At 31.2% G+C, this 18,745-nt stretch overlaps 1 protein-coding gene, 1 long non-coding RNA gene and 1 other non-coding gene across 3 annotated transcripts; all 3 read left to right on the top strand.

Annotated features, from left to right (window-relative positions):
* Positions 1-582: 582 nt before the first annotated feature.
* LOC118051009 (uncharacterized) lies at positions 583-5,762 on the top strand. The gene is made up of 8 exons (XM_035061509.2): positions 583-1,139; positions 1,282-1,399; positions 1,526-1,872; positions 3,091-3,207; positions 4,167-4,283; positions 4,967-5,059; positions 5,136-5,228; positions 5,307-5,762. Exons 1-8 carry the CDS (start codon positions 598-600, stop codon positions 5,389-5,391), a joined length of 1,512 nt encoding a protein of 503 aa, XP_034917400.1. The 5' UTR covers positions 583-597; the 3' UTR covers positions 5,392-5,762.
* An 8,525-nt stretch (positions 5,763-14,287) lies between these two features.
* Positions 14,288-16,090, top strand: LOC118051008 (uncharacterized). Its single transcript, XR_004687972.2, has 2 exons — positions 14,288-14,583; positions 15,681-16,090. It is a non-coding gene; the product is annotated as an uncharacterized lncRNA (long non-coding RNA).
* Positions 14,654-14,770, top strand: LOC118051026 (small nucleolar RNA snoR113). The gene has a single exon (XR_004687973.1). It is a non-coding gene; the product is annotated as a small nucleolar RNA snoR113 (small nucleolar RNA).
* Positions 16,091-18,745: the final 2,655 nt, after the last annotated feature.

The raw sequence follows: 18,745 nt of genomic DNA, 5'->3' as shown, positions 1-18,745 counted from the left end.
TATAAATAACTAGTCCATTGATTAGTGTTAACCACGCTGAAATTTATTATTTTGTTCTACAAAATTTTATTTTCTTTTAAATCTTTCCACATTACCTATTTTCAAAACAAGAAAAAGAAACTAAACTGAAAAAAAAAAATTAAAAACATGGAACCGACAAAAATGATTAATTTACAAATAAAACTGAAAACACAAGGACTAGTTAATTAATTTTTGAGCTAGAAAGATTATTTATTTTATTTTATAAAATTAGAGGGACTAATTTAAAATTAATTGTGCACTTAGGACTAAAAAAAGTATATTGTTACCTCTAGAAAATAAATATTATTCACTTCATAACAATTAAATAATTACAAATATTAAATAGATCCACTTAATGTACTATAATACATTATCTAATCTTATAGTAATTTAGTTAATTATTTCATAGTTATGATAGTTATTAACAATTAAGTATAACTTCAATAAAAAAAATTATATTAACTTAAAAAAGAAATAAATTAATTTTTTAATTATAAAAAAAATATTCTTTAGAGATTACGAACTAGTAAATATTCAATTATTGCATGTAAACCCAAAAAAAATAAAAAATGAGAGATGACAATCAAAATTAAAACAGGGCGAAGCTTTGTGCAAAATCCGAGCCGTGTGCGCTACAAGTCTCCCGTGCTTGCTTGCTGCCATTTGCCTAAAACCCTGCAAAACCCCCAACCTCCATCTTTCTACCTTCCACCAATGTCATCAGCGTCAAGATTCTTACTCTTTGGCACTTCGCTTTTTCTCCGTACAACTCATAATAGCCATCCCCACAAAACTCTCTCTCCATTTTTCTCCTTTAAACCCTTCCCTTCCCTTCAATTCCACCTCTACTGTTCTTCCTCCACTGCAGCCACCGCTGCTACAGAAACTACAGATAACACAGAAACCTTGAACTCCCTTCTACAAGAAAGGAAACAAAAACAACATCCGTGGCCTGAGTGGGTCATTTTTGTTGATAAATTGAAGGCCAGGGGTTACTTTATGCAAACTTCTGCAAAAGAAGAGGATGACGATACTACTAGTGAGATTGCTTACACTGACATGAATCAATTAAAGAATGCTTGTCTTAGCTTTGCTCGTGACAGATATGATATTTTCAAGTAAGCCACTTTTTTCCCCTTTCAGTTGGATTGAAATTTGATTAGTGGGAAGATTAAAAGATTGAGAATTTTGATTTTCAGATATTTGAGAATTAAGAAATGTTTATTGGGTCTTGAATTTGTTTTGTTTTCACTTTTGCAGATCATTGTCTATACCTGCTATTCAAACAGTTGTGGAGAGTGGATGTCCTAATCTTCTTCGAAAAGCTGTTAATTCAGCTAAAAGAATGAGAGCTTACGTGCAAAAGGATGAAGGGGATGTATGTTGCTTTCCTTTCTTAATTTCGTTCCTGATTTGTTAGTGATTAAAAAGATGCATTTCAATAGAAATTTTCAAGTGCCTTCTGGCATTGTGTTTTATGAACTGTTAAGACTCTTGCTTGCAGGCTTGTGGTACTTGTACTCATCGGGGTTTTTGTGATAGAGCGTATGTGACACTAAAAGGTAATGACGCAGAAGGTCGTACCGTGGACATAGTGCGGGTCTTAATGTTCCATGCACTAGATCCATTTGTTATTTCAGGAGAACAGAAATCTCCTGGTAATGAGCTCATTGAAACGTCTGCAAGGAAGCTGCTTTCTGAGTTGATTGAATTAAGTGAGACACCCCAAGATCCAGCACTACCAAAGCATATTCCCAAAGCCTCCCATAAGAAGGAGCGAGATGTTGATTTCATGGATGGCCAACTGTGTGATAATGTCGAAATGAAGAAAGAAGATTGGATGTGTACCAAGTAAGTGACAATTAGAAAATAATTAAATATATCTCTACAATTCTTTCCTTTATAACTTGATAAATTCTGCATATTCTTGAATGATGTGATCAGAGGGGAACTTTTTCTTAATGCAAAAGGGATCAAAGTTCGAATCATTGGATAACCAATCCAACTTTATGATCCTTAATAGCTTAAGTAGATGCATGGCCTCATTGGGAATTGTTTTTGTTGGCGTGCATGTTAGAATTGTATTTCTTTATTTTAATGTTTGTGGGATTTTCATTAACACCACCAGAGATTTCAGGAGGACTTCTTTTTGGAATTTGGGAAAAGGCTCCTTTGTTCTCAGTTATTCTATGTAACCCCAACCCTGCCATGTTATTTTGGTTTATAACAATTCCTTGATAATATATTTATATTACATCCATTTTGGATTGCCCCACAGTTCAAACATTGCATCCTTGCTTGCAATACTAATTTATTGTTGATTATTGTGCGTCTTACAACTGCATCATGAAGGTATGTGCCCAAAGAGAAAATATTATGGAATCATTTCATTCTTCGAGGATATTGCTTAGGCTTAGACTTCAACTTTTTAGTTGTTGAGAGCTTGAGGTTGAAAGATCAAAAGGATTAAGGGGTATTGAGAAGGAGTTAGTTAAGGGGTATTGAGAAGGAACAAGATTCATCTCTTCTGTGCCATTCCCTTGCATCTATGGTGTCCTATGAGAGGCCAGTTCTTTTTCATTATTTTACCACTAATCACCCCAAGTCACTTACAATTAAATGATGTCCATGGCTTTGTCTCCAGTAACAATTCAGTCATCTAATAAAATTAAGCCTGAAACAGAAGGTCCATTGTCTCTAGTACCTTGATGATGTAGATTATAGGAATGTTACATTTGTGCTCAAATGCGTGCATGCTAGAGCTTTCTTCGTCTTTGCACAGGGGGAATGCTCATGCATGTGGATGTTCAATAAGAATCCGAAGCCAGAACTTGTTATAGTAGTGTCAAAATGAGATGAACATCACCAATGCTCCCATTCTTTTTTTCTTTTTTATCTTTTCTTGGGAAGGTGGTCGCTGTTAGGAAAGTGCAGCTCTGTATTAATCCCACATGTTTCTCTTGCTTTTAGTAGTGTTTTTATATGCTTGTGCAGACACCAGATACAGTGTGACACCCCGTTAAAAAAATTTGCATTTTGTTTATTGAAATCCTTGGTATGTTCTTGCAGATGCAACTTTATGAACTTCTCAAAAAATAAAAGATGCCAAAAATGTGGTGAACAAAGTGCGAAGAAGGATGGTGATAACAATATTGAAGCTAAGAAAGGAGACTGGATATGCTCTGAGTAAGCTCCCTATCATCTTATTTTCTTTACACTGTGATTGACCTTTTTAAGTTTTTTGCTCTATCGAAAGTATTAGGGGAAAAGAACAAATGTTTGAACTTTGAACCATGATTGATTTTACAATTTTAGCTGTTATATTTGTGCTGTATTTTGTTGGTCCAGTTTCATTATGCCTTTGGAGTTCCTTTGCTAGATTCAGAAACCATTTATTTATCCAGTTTTTGCATGATTTTTGTCTATTAAAAGCCAGTTTTCACCTAAATATTAGGGCAGAATGCAATTTGCTATTTTTTCAGGTAGAAAACTGTTCTCACACTTGTTGAATGATTGGTCTAGAGCATTTAGTTCAAGGGGCATTTGATTTTCTTATAATTGTTCGTGTGACTTTTAGGATCTTTTGATGCATTTTCTGACTGTTCTTTTCTTTTTTATAGTTTCTAGTAAAACCTTTGATTTGTTAATTCTCAGGAACCTATAATGTTGTTCAATACAGACGAGGGTAAATCTCACAGTATCATGAGATCACAGGACCCTCATCTTTAAGTTCAGCAACCGTAATGGCGATTCCATCTGTGAGTTGTAAAGACATAAGAGCCATCGTGTTAATCAAATGGAGTAATTTGTAAATCTACCGATCTGATTCTAGAAACTAGAGGGAGTTCTTTGTAATTATATTATACTGCAGGGGTGGCCCATGGTAAACAATATTTGAGGAACAAATTCCTAGCCTTTCTATTTATATCTGTTCCAAAAACCCATGGAAATCCCTTTGATGCTTGTTCTTTTTTGAATTGTAGAGCAATAACCTACAAACTCCAGTTTCTGTAGTTGAGTCGATGTTATTATTTTCATAGTGGTCTAACATAATCTTCTCTATGTTATCATAAACCTGTTGCATCTCTTATTACATCCTTTGTCTCATTCAATCCATTAACTGGCACATTCCATTTCTGTTGCAGCTGTGAATTCGTGAATTTTTCTAGAAATATAAAATGCCTAAAGTGCAAAGCAGAGGGCCCAAAGAGGCCCGGTGTAGATGATGTGAAAATGAAGAAGGGAGATTGGAATTGCAACAGGTAAACCTTATTTTTTTGTCCTGGTAACAAGCGCAATGTAGATTTATACAATTGACATTGTGGTGGGAGCATATGAGGAGAAAATAATCTGTTCTTCACCCTAATGAGATTTTTATTTGATTAAATTTTGAAAGCATGAAAGCTTGGTGCTTTTGAAGAGGGGGTTGTGGATGTTATGACAGGGCAGTTCTTTGTACCTTTATGTTAAACACAAGATGCGTGTTTTATATTGGGGGCATATTATTGCCTAGTGAATCATTTTTGTTACCGTATTGTGAGGCTTCTTGCTTTATGACATCCAACATAATTTCATTGATAGTTCTTGTCATCAATAATTCTATCTAGGATTTTTTTGGGACGATGGTTAAAGGAAATTTATCTTATGAAGAATGCACAAGTACATTAAAAAAATGTAATAAATGCTATTCTCCCTACGAACCACTACCATTAAATCCCTTGTTTAGTAAGTATTATGTCAGCAAAAAACACATGGAAATATAAAAGAAACAAAGAGAAAGCCTATGAAAGATGTGTTCCAGCTTTCATATCATCTTTGTTTGTCTATCTTGAAAGCTATCAACTTTTTATGGAATTTTAATTCGATATTGTTTTTTTTTTTTTAATCATCTTATTGTCTGCTTTTGAAATTCTTCTGTCCATGTCACTTGGGTTTCTGTTTGCAGCTGTGGGTTCATGAATTTTGCTAGCAATAAGACATGCTTACGTTGCCGAGATCCACGCCCTGAAAGAAAGACTGGAGAGTGGAACTGCCCATCGTGAGTCTCCCTCGCTCCTGATTGATTTGTCTTTCAGGATAAGATCCATCTTACTCTTTGCTTTCTGTTTCTGCAGGTGTGACTTCTTGAATTTCAGTAAGAATAAAGTCTGCCTAAAGTGCAATTGTGTGCGCCCCAAAAGCATGGCCGGAGAGTGGCACTGCCCATCGTGAGTCTTCCTCACTCTCATCATTGAGTGTCTTTCATGAAAAGATATGTTTAACTCTTTTGCTTTCCGTTTATGTAGGTGTGACTTTTTGAATTTCAGTAGGAATAAAGACTGCATCAAGTGTAAATGTAAGGCACCCCAAGGAAGCAACAACCGAATATGAAGAACAGATATGGAAAAGCCCTTATTAAGTTATTAGTAGATAGAGGATGCATGATGCAGGAGGATCTGAATAGTAAAATATGGATATGATGCATTCACATCACGTGGAAAGCCCTACATATATATTTATGGACCAGATGGACTTGTGCAAGCTCAAGAAAAGATCTGATTGTGCCAAACAACTTGTCTAACGAAAACAAACATAACTTTTGATGTGACCATTGTATCGTGCCCAAAGTTTTTTGGAAGAGTTTGCGAGCCAAGTTTTTAATGAACCGAGGTCAAGAAGGCTTTCAAATTAGATCAAAAACTTTTTTTTTCTCAATTTTGGTTTTTTTCTTATTAATTTCAGATTTTCAGCTCTTATTTTTTCATGTCTGATTAGGATTAGTTTTCCTTTCCGGTTAAGGTCGGATATAGGTTTATTTAAACTATTATAATCTTTATGTTTTTTCAAGTCAGGGATTGACATGATCATTTTTAATTAAAATATATAGTATAATTTTAGTTCCTTTTTAACCATTTTCATGAATTTTTTGCCTTATTGTTCCTTTTATTCTTAATATACTTAGATTCGGTTGTGTTAACTAGCACCAAAGCCTAGTGTTCTTAGTTGTTTTTTGTGTTACATTGTTTGAATAGTCATAACTAGAAAAGGACACAGAGCATGATGTAGTGGTGTGGAAGGGGAATTGTTTTTTTGATAAAGAAGGTTTCATTTTAGAAACAAAATGTTCACAAACTAGTGATTGAGAATTTATAAAGGCAAGTTATAGAATTAACTTATCATTTGAAGGAGCAAGATTTAGAGGATAAAAAGACGAGTGATCATGAATTTATAACTAGTGTTGAGAACTTGTTTATTGGGTGTGAGTGGAGGGGGTATCCTTATGATTGAGATGAGTACCACAAAGACTTGTGTTTTGATGAAACTTCTTGAGTTCGCAAGCACCTCATAGGCTGAAGAATTCAATTGTTGGTTACATGAAATGGAGATGATTTTTAATATAAAAGGTTCTAAAACAAATAAAAGTGAAGTCAATGACTATCAGATTTAAGAGGTAAGCTTTTGCATGGTAGGAACAATCAGAGATAACTCATGAGTGAAAGGATAAACCCATGATTTGTGACTAGGAAAAGATGAAGAAAAATATGAACGATCACTTTTTTCTTTTTGAGTACATGCAAACATTGCATTATAATTTCATATATTAAAGGAATGGGTAAGGTTTGTTGACAAGTAAATCAAGGAGTTATATCAACTACTGATCAGAAACAACCTGTTACAGATAAAATAGTAGTTGGTGATGTGATACTTAAACAGGTTATGATGGTCTATAAAAGATTTGTTTTGTTTGCAATTGTTGTGGACAATTTCAAAAGCTTATAATAGGGCTTTAATTGTAGAGAAATAGTTAAGGGAGCCAATAAAAGCACTCAAGTATACCGGAGTATTGGGTGTGCGCACCAATTACTAGCAAACAATCAATTAACCTAAATCTATTATTGAGTAAACCATATGTCATAATTTGGTGTTACAGATGCGATGAGCAAGGTTATTTTGCCAATGAGTGTCATAAGCCAAAGAATCGCATGAGTAAGAGTCTTTTAATAAATGATGAGTTTGAAGAAAAGAGTGAAGCCACTAGATAGCATGTTTATAATGATAAAGGTTATAATGAGATTCTATATTTAGATGACAATGCTACCTCAATCATCCAAAAGAGTTTACTAACTCTCAATGATGATTTAGGTGAAGATTAGCTATGTACTAACATCTTTCATATAATTTGTACAATTAAAAAAAAAATTGTGCAACCTAATCATTGATGGTGAGAGTTATGAGAATATAATATCAACATAGGCAATGTAGAAGTTGTAACTCAAAATAGACAACCATGTTTGTTTTCATTTTTCATATGCACGAAGTGTTTTAATAATGTTTTGTGTGATATAGTGTCTATTGATACATGTTTTATATTGTTAGGGATAGGTTTTAACAATATGATAAAAATGTAGTGTGTGAAAAAAGACGGTGTGCAACATGTACACGCTTAGCATCAAAGAGAAACATATATTAGTGCTACAGAGGTAGATGTATTTTACATGGTTCAGATAGATAAAGAAAAGAGTTTGTTATTCATGTCTCAATTTTTGAAGAAGGTTAATAATAAAGGAGTGGTTTTTACATTGATGTCTTTAAATACTCTTGTTGATGAGAATAGTGATGTTTTTACACCCATATCCATGTCATTTCTAACTTGTCTACAGGTTGGATTGACAACAAAGAAAGAGTCAAGCTTTTCTTAAATGAAAAAAAATCAAACTAACCTACCTAAAATCACCATTGGATGTTGGTCGATCTATTAGAAGTTATAGGCACTGGTCTAGCCCACTGATAGGGGGCTGTTGCAGTTTTTGTGATGGAATCGACGCTGCCAACTCCATAAAAAAATAAAAAAACATAGGATCAAAGCAATGAGGTCTTGATGAATAATGAAGATTTGGTATGAGAGAAATGAATAAATAGTGGGAATGATAATAAATATATCATGTAAGAAAGAGAATGGTCTCAATAAATAAATTTAAAGGTATTGTTGAAGTCTAAATGAGGGTTATGATTTTTAGTTTAAAACTCGTAATGTTGTCAAAACCAGTGATAGGTTTCAATGGATAAAAGAAAAAAAAAAGAGAAAATATGTAAACCCGGTCAAAAAACTTATTTTGACAAATTAGTGATAAATGGGTAATATTGAATTTATTGAGTATAAATTAAGGTGAAATTTCATGATGATCTAAGAAAATAAATTAATGCATGAAATTTAGATTTTGGCATAAAAGACACTGATTGTCTAGTTTTACGATATTGATGATATATCTCAATCCGATAGTTGGATCGGGCTGAAATTTTATAAGGAATCTCCAGACTTATTGCTTTATCTTAAGTTAAAATTTCATGTCAATTAGAGTTTGAGAAGGCTTTACAAAAGTACTGAAAAATTGGGTAATTTAAAGAAGATGACACATGAGCCATTAATAAGGGCATTTTGGTTATTTTATTGAAACAAATATTCTCCTCTCCTTCTTTAAGGACATCCCACGTCCTATGCAAAAGGAAAAAGAGGAGGGAGACCATTTGTTCTCCCATTTTCTTCATACTGTCTATTTCTTCAAGATAAATCAAAATGGAGTGTTCTTGGGAGGATTACATCCAAAAAAATAAATTAAATGACTAAACTTAGAGATTTATAGAGCTTGAGAAAAACAAAGAGAAGAAGCTGGAAATTGGAAGAGAAGGACATGATTTTTTGTAGATTTTTGCAAGAATTCACTGAAATAAGTAAAAGTAGTAAAGGTAAGGAACATACCATAAAGTAATTTTGTTTTTCTCTCTTGTTTTTACATAAGGAGAAGAAAATCTCCAAGCTTAAAATTATAGAGTTCATGTAAATATTTTAGGGGAATAATTGTTCTTGTGAATTTTTAAGTCAATTGCATGATAATGGCTTGATTAGCAAAAAATAAAAGGAATAAATTGATATAAGGTTTCAGGATGGCAACAAGGTAGAAACTTTAGCGGCCATATCTTGGCTTTCCAACATTGGATATGTTATTATGGTTAATTTCGCCTATATTTTTACCGGAGGGATTGTCAATAACATACTCCGTTTAAGATTTGTCACCAAAGGAACATTTCTGGAGAATCACCCTTCAAGACAGTCTCGTTCATCGGTTGTTATCTCATCTTTCGACTGTTGGATGGGTCTGAATCTTGGATAAGTTGTTCATCCGGATGTTCTATAAATTCTAAACGATTAAGATCAGAAACTAACACTCCAACTAGAAATTGTACTTCCTGAATAGTAGGTCTCTAATTTTCAAATCTATTCGGTATTGTTCTGATATAGGAAAATTTAACCGTTGGATATATGTTAATTTTGGATGTGTTATTCTAATGATGATGATGTATAATGTCGTTGTGATTTATTGAATTATGATTTTACAAAATAATATTTTAAGTTTGGTTTGAGAAATATTGAATGAGAATATGATGTTTAGCATAAAAAGTATGTTTTGGGCCTAAGGATAATTGTAATGAGTTTAATGATGATGGAAGTGTTTAAGAATTGTTTGTGTTGTATTTGAGTCATGTTTGATGTTTTGATAAGTGATGGGTATAGTTAAATTCTATATAAAAAAATGATTGATTAATACTTTGGTTGTGTTGGTATAGAGAACATGATATGGGAAAATAGTTTGGGATAAATTGAAACTAACTTTGGAAAATTAGCCCATATTGTTACTGGTCATGTTAGTTAAATAGGTGCTGAAATGTTTGGTAAATTACATGTTTTGATGAAGAAATGAATGGGAAATCATGGTAAGGGATGTTGTAAATTGAATTACAATATAAGAAATCATTTGGAGTGTGTTTTGGAAATTTTTGGCATGTGTAGTCATTGTTGAAATTTAAGCTAAATTACATTGTTTGACTATAGATTAAATGTCTTGGAAAATTAAAAAATCGCTGACGAGAATTCGTGTTTTTGGACACTAGAACAAAAATCGGTAACGAAATGTCATGTCTTTTGGACATTGAAAATCATTGATAAAGAATTGAGATAATTGGACATTTAATATTAGTCCAAATAAATTCTAATGTAAATGAATTTAAATAACAAGAATGAAAACAAAATACATCCATAGAAATTGTTCATGGAAGTTTTCTATTTTGTGAATTTGTTTAAGGAAAAGATTTGATTTTGTGAATTTATGAATATTATGAATAAATTAGGAATATTTGAATATTGATTCAGAATGTTATATTGAAATATAGGAAAAGATTTCGAAAGGGGAACCAACTTCTCAGGAGCTTGTATGGTAGGAACTTAAGGAGGGACCACATGAGGGGCATAACAACAATCAGGAGCGCGAGCTAAGCATCTGCAGCATGTAGGTGTTTTATACCTATATTTTTTTACATAATGTTAATTTTACTAACTTGTTAAATTCTTAGTCTTTGTATCTATGGGTGAAACCACAAAGAGAAAGGATGAAGTGAAATAAACAAGAAATTAAAATGGATTTAAGTACGTGATTGATTTAAGAATATGAATTACATTAATGAACTTCGTTGATGATCGTTCCTCAAACTTGATTAATTGATCCCAAATGCGAAGGTTAATGATGTTAGTAAAGTTTACTAACATGGGCATGATCATCCCTAAAAATAAGAGATATTGAACTTGATTGACTATTCGGTTGAGAATAGTTAATGATATCGACTAGCGATGTCGATATCAACAATTACATGAAACTTGATTAGCTATTCCTAAAGTGAAAGCTAATGATGTCAAGAATCTTGACATCGGCATTTCTAGAAATATTTCAAGGCATTATGGAAAGAAAAATCTAATTGACTATTTTGGGTTGGAATCCAAGTTTTGGGGGAAAGGTCTTATAACATTATTCCTGACAAGGAATGATTAAAAGTGTTAATGAAATGGGGGTTGACATCTTGAAAGGATTATTCATTCGGCCTTAAAGAGACGAATATTGATTGGAAATTATGGAATAAAATGGGCGGAGAAACTAGTTACTCGGTAATGGGTTGGTGGCATTAGTTTTTCTAATGACTGGAATATGTTATTTGAGTTAAACTGACTTGTGTGGTGTTAATACTGTCGGGATAATTGATTTATCAGACTATAAATAAAATGTTAGATGAAACTTAATTGTTAAATAAAAGTGGTAAATTGTGTTTATGTTGTGGATTATTGAAGAAAAAAATTAAATTGATGAAGATCTAATCCTTGTGAAGGATGGAGGCAAAGTTCGTATCGCTTGGGACGTAAGAATAGAAGTTTATTGACCTTGGTAGGTGTTGTACAATTGAGGAATTATATATATATATATATATTATTTGTGTGTAATATTAATTATGGGACATAAAATTGTATTATTTTGTATGTGTAATCTTAATGTTTTTTTACTTCCATTTATTATGAATTATATGTGTTAATGGGAAATGAATGAATATGCGAAACGTTATGCATGTACCATAAATGATGCATTGTTGAGGTTCAACTTATGATATAATTGAGAAATAAGTATAAGATATGTACAAGATGATTGTCGATAACTTGAGATCTCTCGATACAGGGGAAACTCTATCAAAATTTTAGTAAAAGTTTTGGCAAGTCCTATATAAGTTCTGCAAAAAAAAAAAAAAAAAAAACTCATTTTCTTAAGTTAAGGCTCAAAGTTCATTTACGAATGTATTAAATTACAGGGTGTTACAAACATGGTGGATTTATATGTTGGTGACCCAAGTAGCAATGACATCTCCTCCCTATGGATTTCTTTCCTTGAATCGGGCCCGTGACTTTTGAAAGTTAAATTCTTGCCACGTTATATGGATTTCTTGAGTTGATTTTTATGAAACCTACAAATCAAACATTGCTTTAATCATTGTTAAATCTATGAAAACTCACCTCCTCTACATCTTTTCTCTCTTTTATTGATTTGGTTCATAAAAAGGAGATAAATTGAAAAAAACATAATCTTAGGTGCAAAAATGTTCAAAAAGAGAGAGGAAGAAGAAATGTGGTTAAGAAAAGGATACATAGACAAATTTAAAAGAAAGAGTAAAATAAATTTTGTCTTTTAACAAAAAGAAAAATGAGAAATTAAACTTGAATTACTGTATGAATCCATAATAAAAATAAATATGGTTCACAATATTTTTACTATCTCTTTTAGTTTTTTTAATGGAACTTTAACCCGCAGTGTCAAGTTAATTTTTTTAAAAAATATAAAAATACATTTAAATATCGCTAATATTTTCTGAATAAAAATTTTTAATTACATAAAGGTTGATTCGATATGATCCGGTTGACTTTACAGGTTTAAAAAATAACCTGGATGACCTGTAAAAACATAGTTTAACTTAAGATTTTTTTCAAAATGACATGTTGTTTTACATTAGGATAACAACATATTGGATTAGCTTGAATCAACTCGGGTTAACATATCAAATCCGCGACCCAGGTTATGAAACTATGATAACCTCATAGAAAACAAATCAAAACAAATTATAAGACCTAATTTCCAATCAACTCAATGTTGAATGATGAAATTGAAAAAAAAAAACAATTAAAGACAAAAAAAAACGACCCGAGTTAGCCTGTGAAACTCAAGACTTAGATTATAAAATTGAGATAGTCTAATAGAAATAAAATCAAAACAAATTCTAAATTTCAATTTTCAATCAGTCCAATGTTGAATGATAAGACTAAAAAAAGAAGTCAATTAAAAACATAACATAAAAAATAAAACAGGTCATTCCACCAAACTCATGATCCGAGTTATAAGACCGAGTAACCTCATAGAAAGAAACAAAGAAAAAACTATTTGATTTAACCCAAATTAACTTATCAAATCCACGATGCTAACCATGAGACTGAGATAACCCCATAAAGAGCAAATAAAAATAAATTATAAAGCTTAATTATTTATTGATCATGTCAGCCCCAATGTTGAATAATGAAATTTATAAAAAAAAATTATTTAAAACAATGACACAAAAAATAAGCAAAGTCAATATAGATTAACATGGCTAAGCACTATTCTCAGGTTATAAGATTAAGATAACCTCATAAAAATCAAAGCAAAATAAATCATAATGCTTAATTCCCAATCAAACAAGATATTAAATGATGAAATTAAGGGGAAAAGTCAATTAAAAAAATCGAGTCAACTGGATTAATCTATCAAACCTACAATATGAATCATAAGACGAGAGCATCCTAATAAAAAGTAAATCTAATGTTGAAGGATATAAGATTGAGATAACCTTTTAGAAAGAAAGAAAAAAAAAGACTTGATTTAACCAAAATACTAAACCCTGTAACCCTGATCATGAGACCAATATATCATTATAGAAAACAAATCAAAATAGATTATGAAATTCAATTCCTAACCGATTCAATATTAAATGATAAAATTGAAGAAAATCTCAAACAAAAAAAACAATTCAAGTCAACTCAGGTTAACATGGTAAACACTATTTTCAGGTTATGAGAACGAATTAACCTAATATAAAGCAAATAAAACAAATCATGAAGTCTAATTTTCAGTTAACCCAATATTAAAGTATGAAATTGAAAAAATAATTAAAAAAAAGCTTTAACCAACCGGGTTAACCTATCAAACTCATGATCCATATCATGAAAGTAAGATAACATAATATATATATATATATATATATATATATATATATATATATATATATCAAAGAATAAAATTTAAAAAAATGTTAATGAAAAAATCATAAAAATAAGTAAATTCGTTTTTAGAGCCCACCAAAATATAAAGAAAAATATTATTCATTACTACAATTCTTTTCTCTTCACATGTTTTAGTGTATCACTCTTCCTTTTTAATGTATTGTTAATAATAATAACAAAAAAAAAATTTTAATTAGTTCATAGATTGCTATATATGCCTTTTAACATGTTTATAAAACTAGGAATAAAGTAGGTTACCGGATAAAAACTTAGGAATTATGATAATAATTATGGTTTAAAGTAATTTTAGTTTAGAAATATATCAAAATAATAATTAAAAAAATATTTTTGATATTATTATATTAAAACAATCTAAAAATATATAAAAAAATAATTTTTAATAAAAAAAATTAAAATTTAAAAAAACACTATTGTGTAACAATGTTTGTAAACAAACTCTTAATATATTGTAATTTGAGTAATGCGTGATAGCGTTTCCGGTAAAACCATCCTTTTTTTCCTTAAAAAATAAAAAAGAATTCTTAAAATATATAAGCAACAATATTTACAAACTTTATCCAATTGTTTTTTTTTTTTTTTTAAAGAGAGAGAGAGAGAGGGAGAGAGAAAACTTTATACGAAAATCTACCTTTTATTTTAGAACAAAGGAAGGGCAAAAAGGTAAGAACGTGCTTCAAATGAAAAAACAGTGTGCGCCTCCTTCCCTTCACAAAAACCCTAAATAAGTAGAGGTAGCACAAGATGATAGTCACAAGTGAGTGAGAGAGAGAGAGAGAGAGATGGAAGAGGGAGACGACTACAAGTTTCTGTAAATAAATGAGGCCGTTTCTGCTATTAACTAGCTAAAGGCAATCTAATCGGCGTCGTTCTCGAGTTCGGGTACGGTATGTTTTTAAAAAAACTCCTGTTTCAGCTTTTATGTTTTATCGATTTAATAAAATCCTGATTTTTGAGTGGCGATGATGATAAAAAAAGGCCGGACTTACGGCTGCTACCAGAAAACTAATTAATTTTTCGTGGTCGGTAGTAGATTGATGAACTTCTTTTATAAAGGTGTCTCTTCTGAGCCACTCTCTTATATATGCATATGCGTGTGTATTTAATTTTTACAAATTTTTATATTTTTAGGAATTTTTTGCACATTATTTTTGCACAGTGAAAATAGTTGATGAATCGTATCCGAAACCTGGAATACGGCTGAATATTTTCTTGGAAAGTGTGGGAAATCTGCCTAGTGTTAGGTCACCTGGAGATATAATTAAGCTTTCTCGTGCCGTGGTATACATATGACCTTATGTAGTATAATAATACTCCATCGTTGTTTTGTTCATCTGTATGTGAATTACAGATGGTATATTTTATCGCAAGTTGTTTTTCTTTCGCGAGAACATTTGATTAAATTGGCATGCGGGGAAGGAGATGAGGATTTTTACTTGTTTCTTTGTAATTCTCTTGTTTCATGGTGATTTGTGATATTCTGAACCTTCAATGATTCAACAACTGGCTTAAGATGCTTATCTATGTGGGTTCTTTGTGATTTCGTTTCTTTCTAGGCTAACATTGTTGATTAAACCATCCTCTCTAATAGCTAAGTGAACCTGCAAAGATCTGACTTTGATTTCAAGTGCTGTGATATGTTATATGTTTGGTCTGATGAAGAATATTTCCTGGAATTTGTTTCCGGGGAATCCAAACTGTGCTCCTTTTAGTTTTTGATAGAAACCCCATGTTGGAGTAGAGCGAAGGCCTATCATTTGGTTTCAATTTAAATGAAAAACTTGTCTTTCTTTTTTGTTCTAGACATTGGTTGTCTTTAGGTTAAACATGGTTTTGGTCATGCTTGTAGCACCTCTAATGAACCTAATGATGTTTAACTTCAAGTATGCTGCAATCTAGGAAATTTTTTATGCAGATCAAAACTCACAATGATGGTGTCTATGCTCTTTTCAATAAAAAGTTCTCTTCTTTTCTTTATATGAAGGAAAAATGGTGATGACTTCTTAACTTATCAATGTTCTTCAATATTTCGCCCAAGGGACCGCAACTTGAAGTTTATAGCAGGCTTGAGAAAGTTTATACAAGGCTTCTGGATTAAGCAGTTCAACAGCTAAACAGCTACTGGCTTATATGCTGGCATTGTTTAATGCATTGTGCATGTATTATCATCAATGTAGATTAGGATTCCCAAATTTAGGATTCTAACACTGTACTGGGCTGTATGTATATGTAAATAAATAGGTATATTTACCATCATTACGGAACTTGACTAGGGTTTGTAGTGCTTGGTGGACCTGCTCCGACTCTGAGCAAAGTGTTTTGTTTTTTGGCATAAACAACTCAACAAAATTAGCACCTACATTCATCCTCATGAAAATGTTGCATTTTTTATCACTTATTTTTCTTCTGCCTTCGATGTTTGATTGATGTGTGTTTATATTGCTCGCAGCTAACTGCTTCAATGACTTCGCTTGTGACAACTTCAAAGATTTCTGTTGAGATGCTGGTGAAAACTTTCACTGTTATAAATAAAGAAATGAAGTTTAATTAAAAAAATATTAATGATTAGAATGGGTATAATTGATGAGTTGAAATTATGTTACAATAACCAGGTTAAAATTCATTTATTTTTTGTTTAAAATTGATTTATTTAAATTGTTTTGATATGCTGATATTAAAAATAATTTTTAATAAATAAATAAAATATTATTTTAATGTAATTTTAAATAAAATGTATTTCGAAAATTAACTAATATTAACATTAACATTGTGTAAGAATAAGATAGCTTTTTATTGGAATTACTAGATCTATAGTTTAATTACTTAAAAGATAACTTATAGATTTTAGATAATTATTGAATTTCGAGAAAGGTCAAGTACCAAATGAACAAATGTTGGAAACAAATGTTGGATTCTGAAACTTTGGGGTAGTTAATGACTAGGAACTAAAAAATCAAATGAATGGATGCATGTTTAGTTATGTAAAGGATCAGTTTTGCTTGACCAAATAACTTACAAGAGAAAGGAAAAGGAAAAGAAAAGAAAAATTATCCTACACATTAACGTGTGTAAAGCAGTATCGCTTGACCACCCATTAGCATTACGCAACACAAGCCTGATTTTTCATTACAAAAATTATGGAAGTTATGGGTGCTTGGCCTTGTCAGTACGACATTGCCATGTAACCATTTGGTGTTATGAGGTGCACTCCTCGTTCTACGTTGCTTGAATTATTAATGAGGATGCCTCCAAGTCTCATCAAAACACAATAAAACACAACAACTAATGACTTTGTTTACAAGTTACTTACATAGTAAAAGTAATTATTCTTCATGATTACTCCCAAATAATATGCCTGCAACTCTACATTCCACTAGGTAATTTCATGTGACTAAGATGTATAAATACATTAGATCACCAAGTCATCATGGACAACTAAACACAAAACATGATAATCACTCTTCCACGCAAGTGGTATTCATCCTCTTTGTTGTATATTATTTTCCTCATGTGAATTACTAATTTAAATTTTGAAGAGTTCTTTATCTTAATATGAGACTTTTTGTGTAGGTGTTCAAGAGCTAACCCAGTTTAACTTAACATAAATTCTTACAAAGCTCATTGCATTAGTTGTGGAAAGGCTCAATTCAATTTGATTTTTTTTTTTTTTACTTTATCAGTGGTGTCATTTATGAGAACTTAAACAAAAACTAGTTCATTCTTATTTTACACATCAAAAGTTCTTTCCATGGATAAAAACTTAGAACACCAAGCCATGTGAGAGTAATTACAATCCCCATCATATGTACAACAACTCCTTCACGTCTCTATTAAATCTTCTTTGAAATGAGTTTGCATACTAAAGTTGTTCTAGCCAATCAATAACAATTTTGAATGTTATCACTACCTCAATGAATAACACAACAACTAGCTCAACTATATTCACTATTAAATGCACATAAACAACTCTAGTTTTTTAAATAAATATGATAGAATGACAGCAAGAAAGTAGGCATGAGAACACTCGTATTCTAACCCTCTAAAGAAGCCTCTCATAATGAAAAACGTTCTCAAACTAAATATTTTGAATCTCACTCACATAGTCCTTATAAAAAAAAAAGGCCATGATGTTAGATAAGATCCATATTGAACAAGCTTCAAAAAATGAATATCATCACCATCAAGTAGAACACATATATAAAGAGATATTATATAAAATGTATGAATTATCTTGGAACTTGTAGAAAAAACGTTGATGATATAAGTAAAGTCCTTTTAATAACACTTCCTAGATTTGCTTAGGCATGGTACCATAACATATATCTTAGCTTTATCCTTGACTTGGGTGATCTTTACGCCAAACTCATCTATTGCTTTAACACAAGCATACCAACTAAAAAAATATAAATAATCTATTTGTTATCCTACAATAAGAAGATGAGAACATTTGAGTATATCTTCAAATGTGTAATAAGAAAATGTTTAGTGTAAAAAATCTACTCCAACCTATTACAACTAAAGTCTTGGTTAGTAAGGTCTACAACTATTTTATATAAAATGTGTGTATTCTTTCTGACCAAACACTTCTTAAAGTGAAATAGGTAATGAAAAACTATATTTGAGTGGAAAAGAAAAGTGTGACAAGACAAGGACACTCTTAATTCTAGCAATAAACCCTTAAACTCTGCAAACCCTAAAATAAATTAAAAAATAAATAAATAATAACTTAACTAATTAAAAAAAAAAACTAAAATCAAATTTCATAACTTGTTGACAGAATCAAAACTCAACTTCAAACAAATATCTCTCCCTCATCTTGATGAATTATATAGTCTACCATATATCATTAGAAATACATTGATGTCTACTTTCTAATGAAACTAGAATCACATCAAAATTATTTTGTACCTCCATCTATGGCCAAAATAATAGCTAAAGGTCAAAATTGGCATATTTGAATCTTCTTATTCCAATCTTTTTGTAATGTTTGGATGCTCCCATACAAGTCTTTCTTGGACATAAATTAAATTAATCGAGGCTTGTTCTTTA

The sequence above is a fragment of the Populus alba genome, chromosome 15 (genome assembly GCF_005239225.2).
Source record: "Populus alba chromosome 15, ASM523922v2, whole genome shotgun sequence".
Classification (NCBI taxonomy): domain Eukaryota; kingdom Viridiplantae; phylum Streptophyta; class Magnoliopsida; order Malpighiales; family Salicaceae; genus Populus; species Populus alba.
Note: the sequence above shows the minus strand (reverse complement) of the source record. Positions and strands in the feature narration are given on the sequence as shown.

What these genes read in the sequence shown, in the direction of transcription:
- LOC118051009 (XM_035061509.2), top strand. Translation starts at nt 598, where the DNA reads ATGACAATCAAAATTAAAACAGGGCGAAGCTTTGTGCAAAATCCGAGC. An exon ending in GACAGATATGATATTTTCAA is followed by an intron (nt 1,140 to 1,281) that starts GTAAGCCACTTT and finishes TCACTTTTGCAG; the next exon opens with ATCATTGTCTATACCTGCTA. An exon ending in GAAGATTGGATGTGTACCAA is followed by an intron (nt 1,873 to 3,090) that starts GTAAGTGACAAT and finishes ATGTTCTTGCAG; the next exon opens with ATGCAACTTTATGAACTTCT.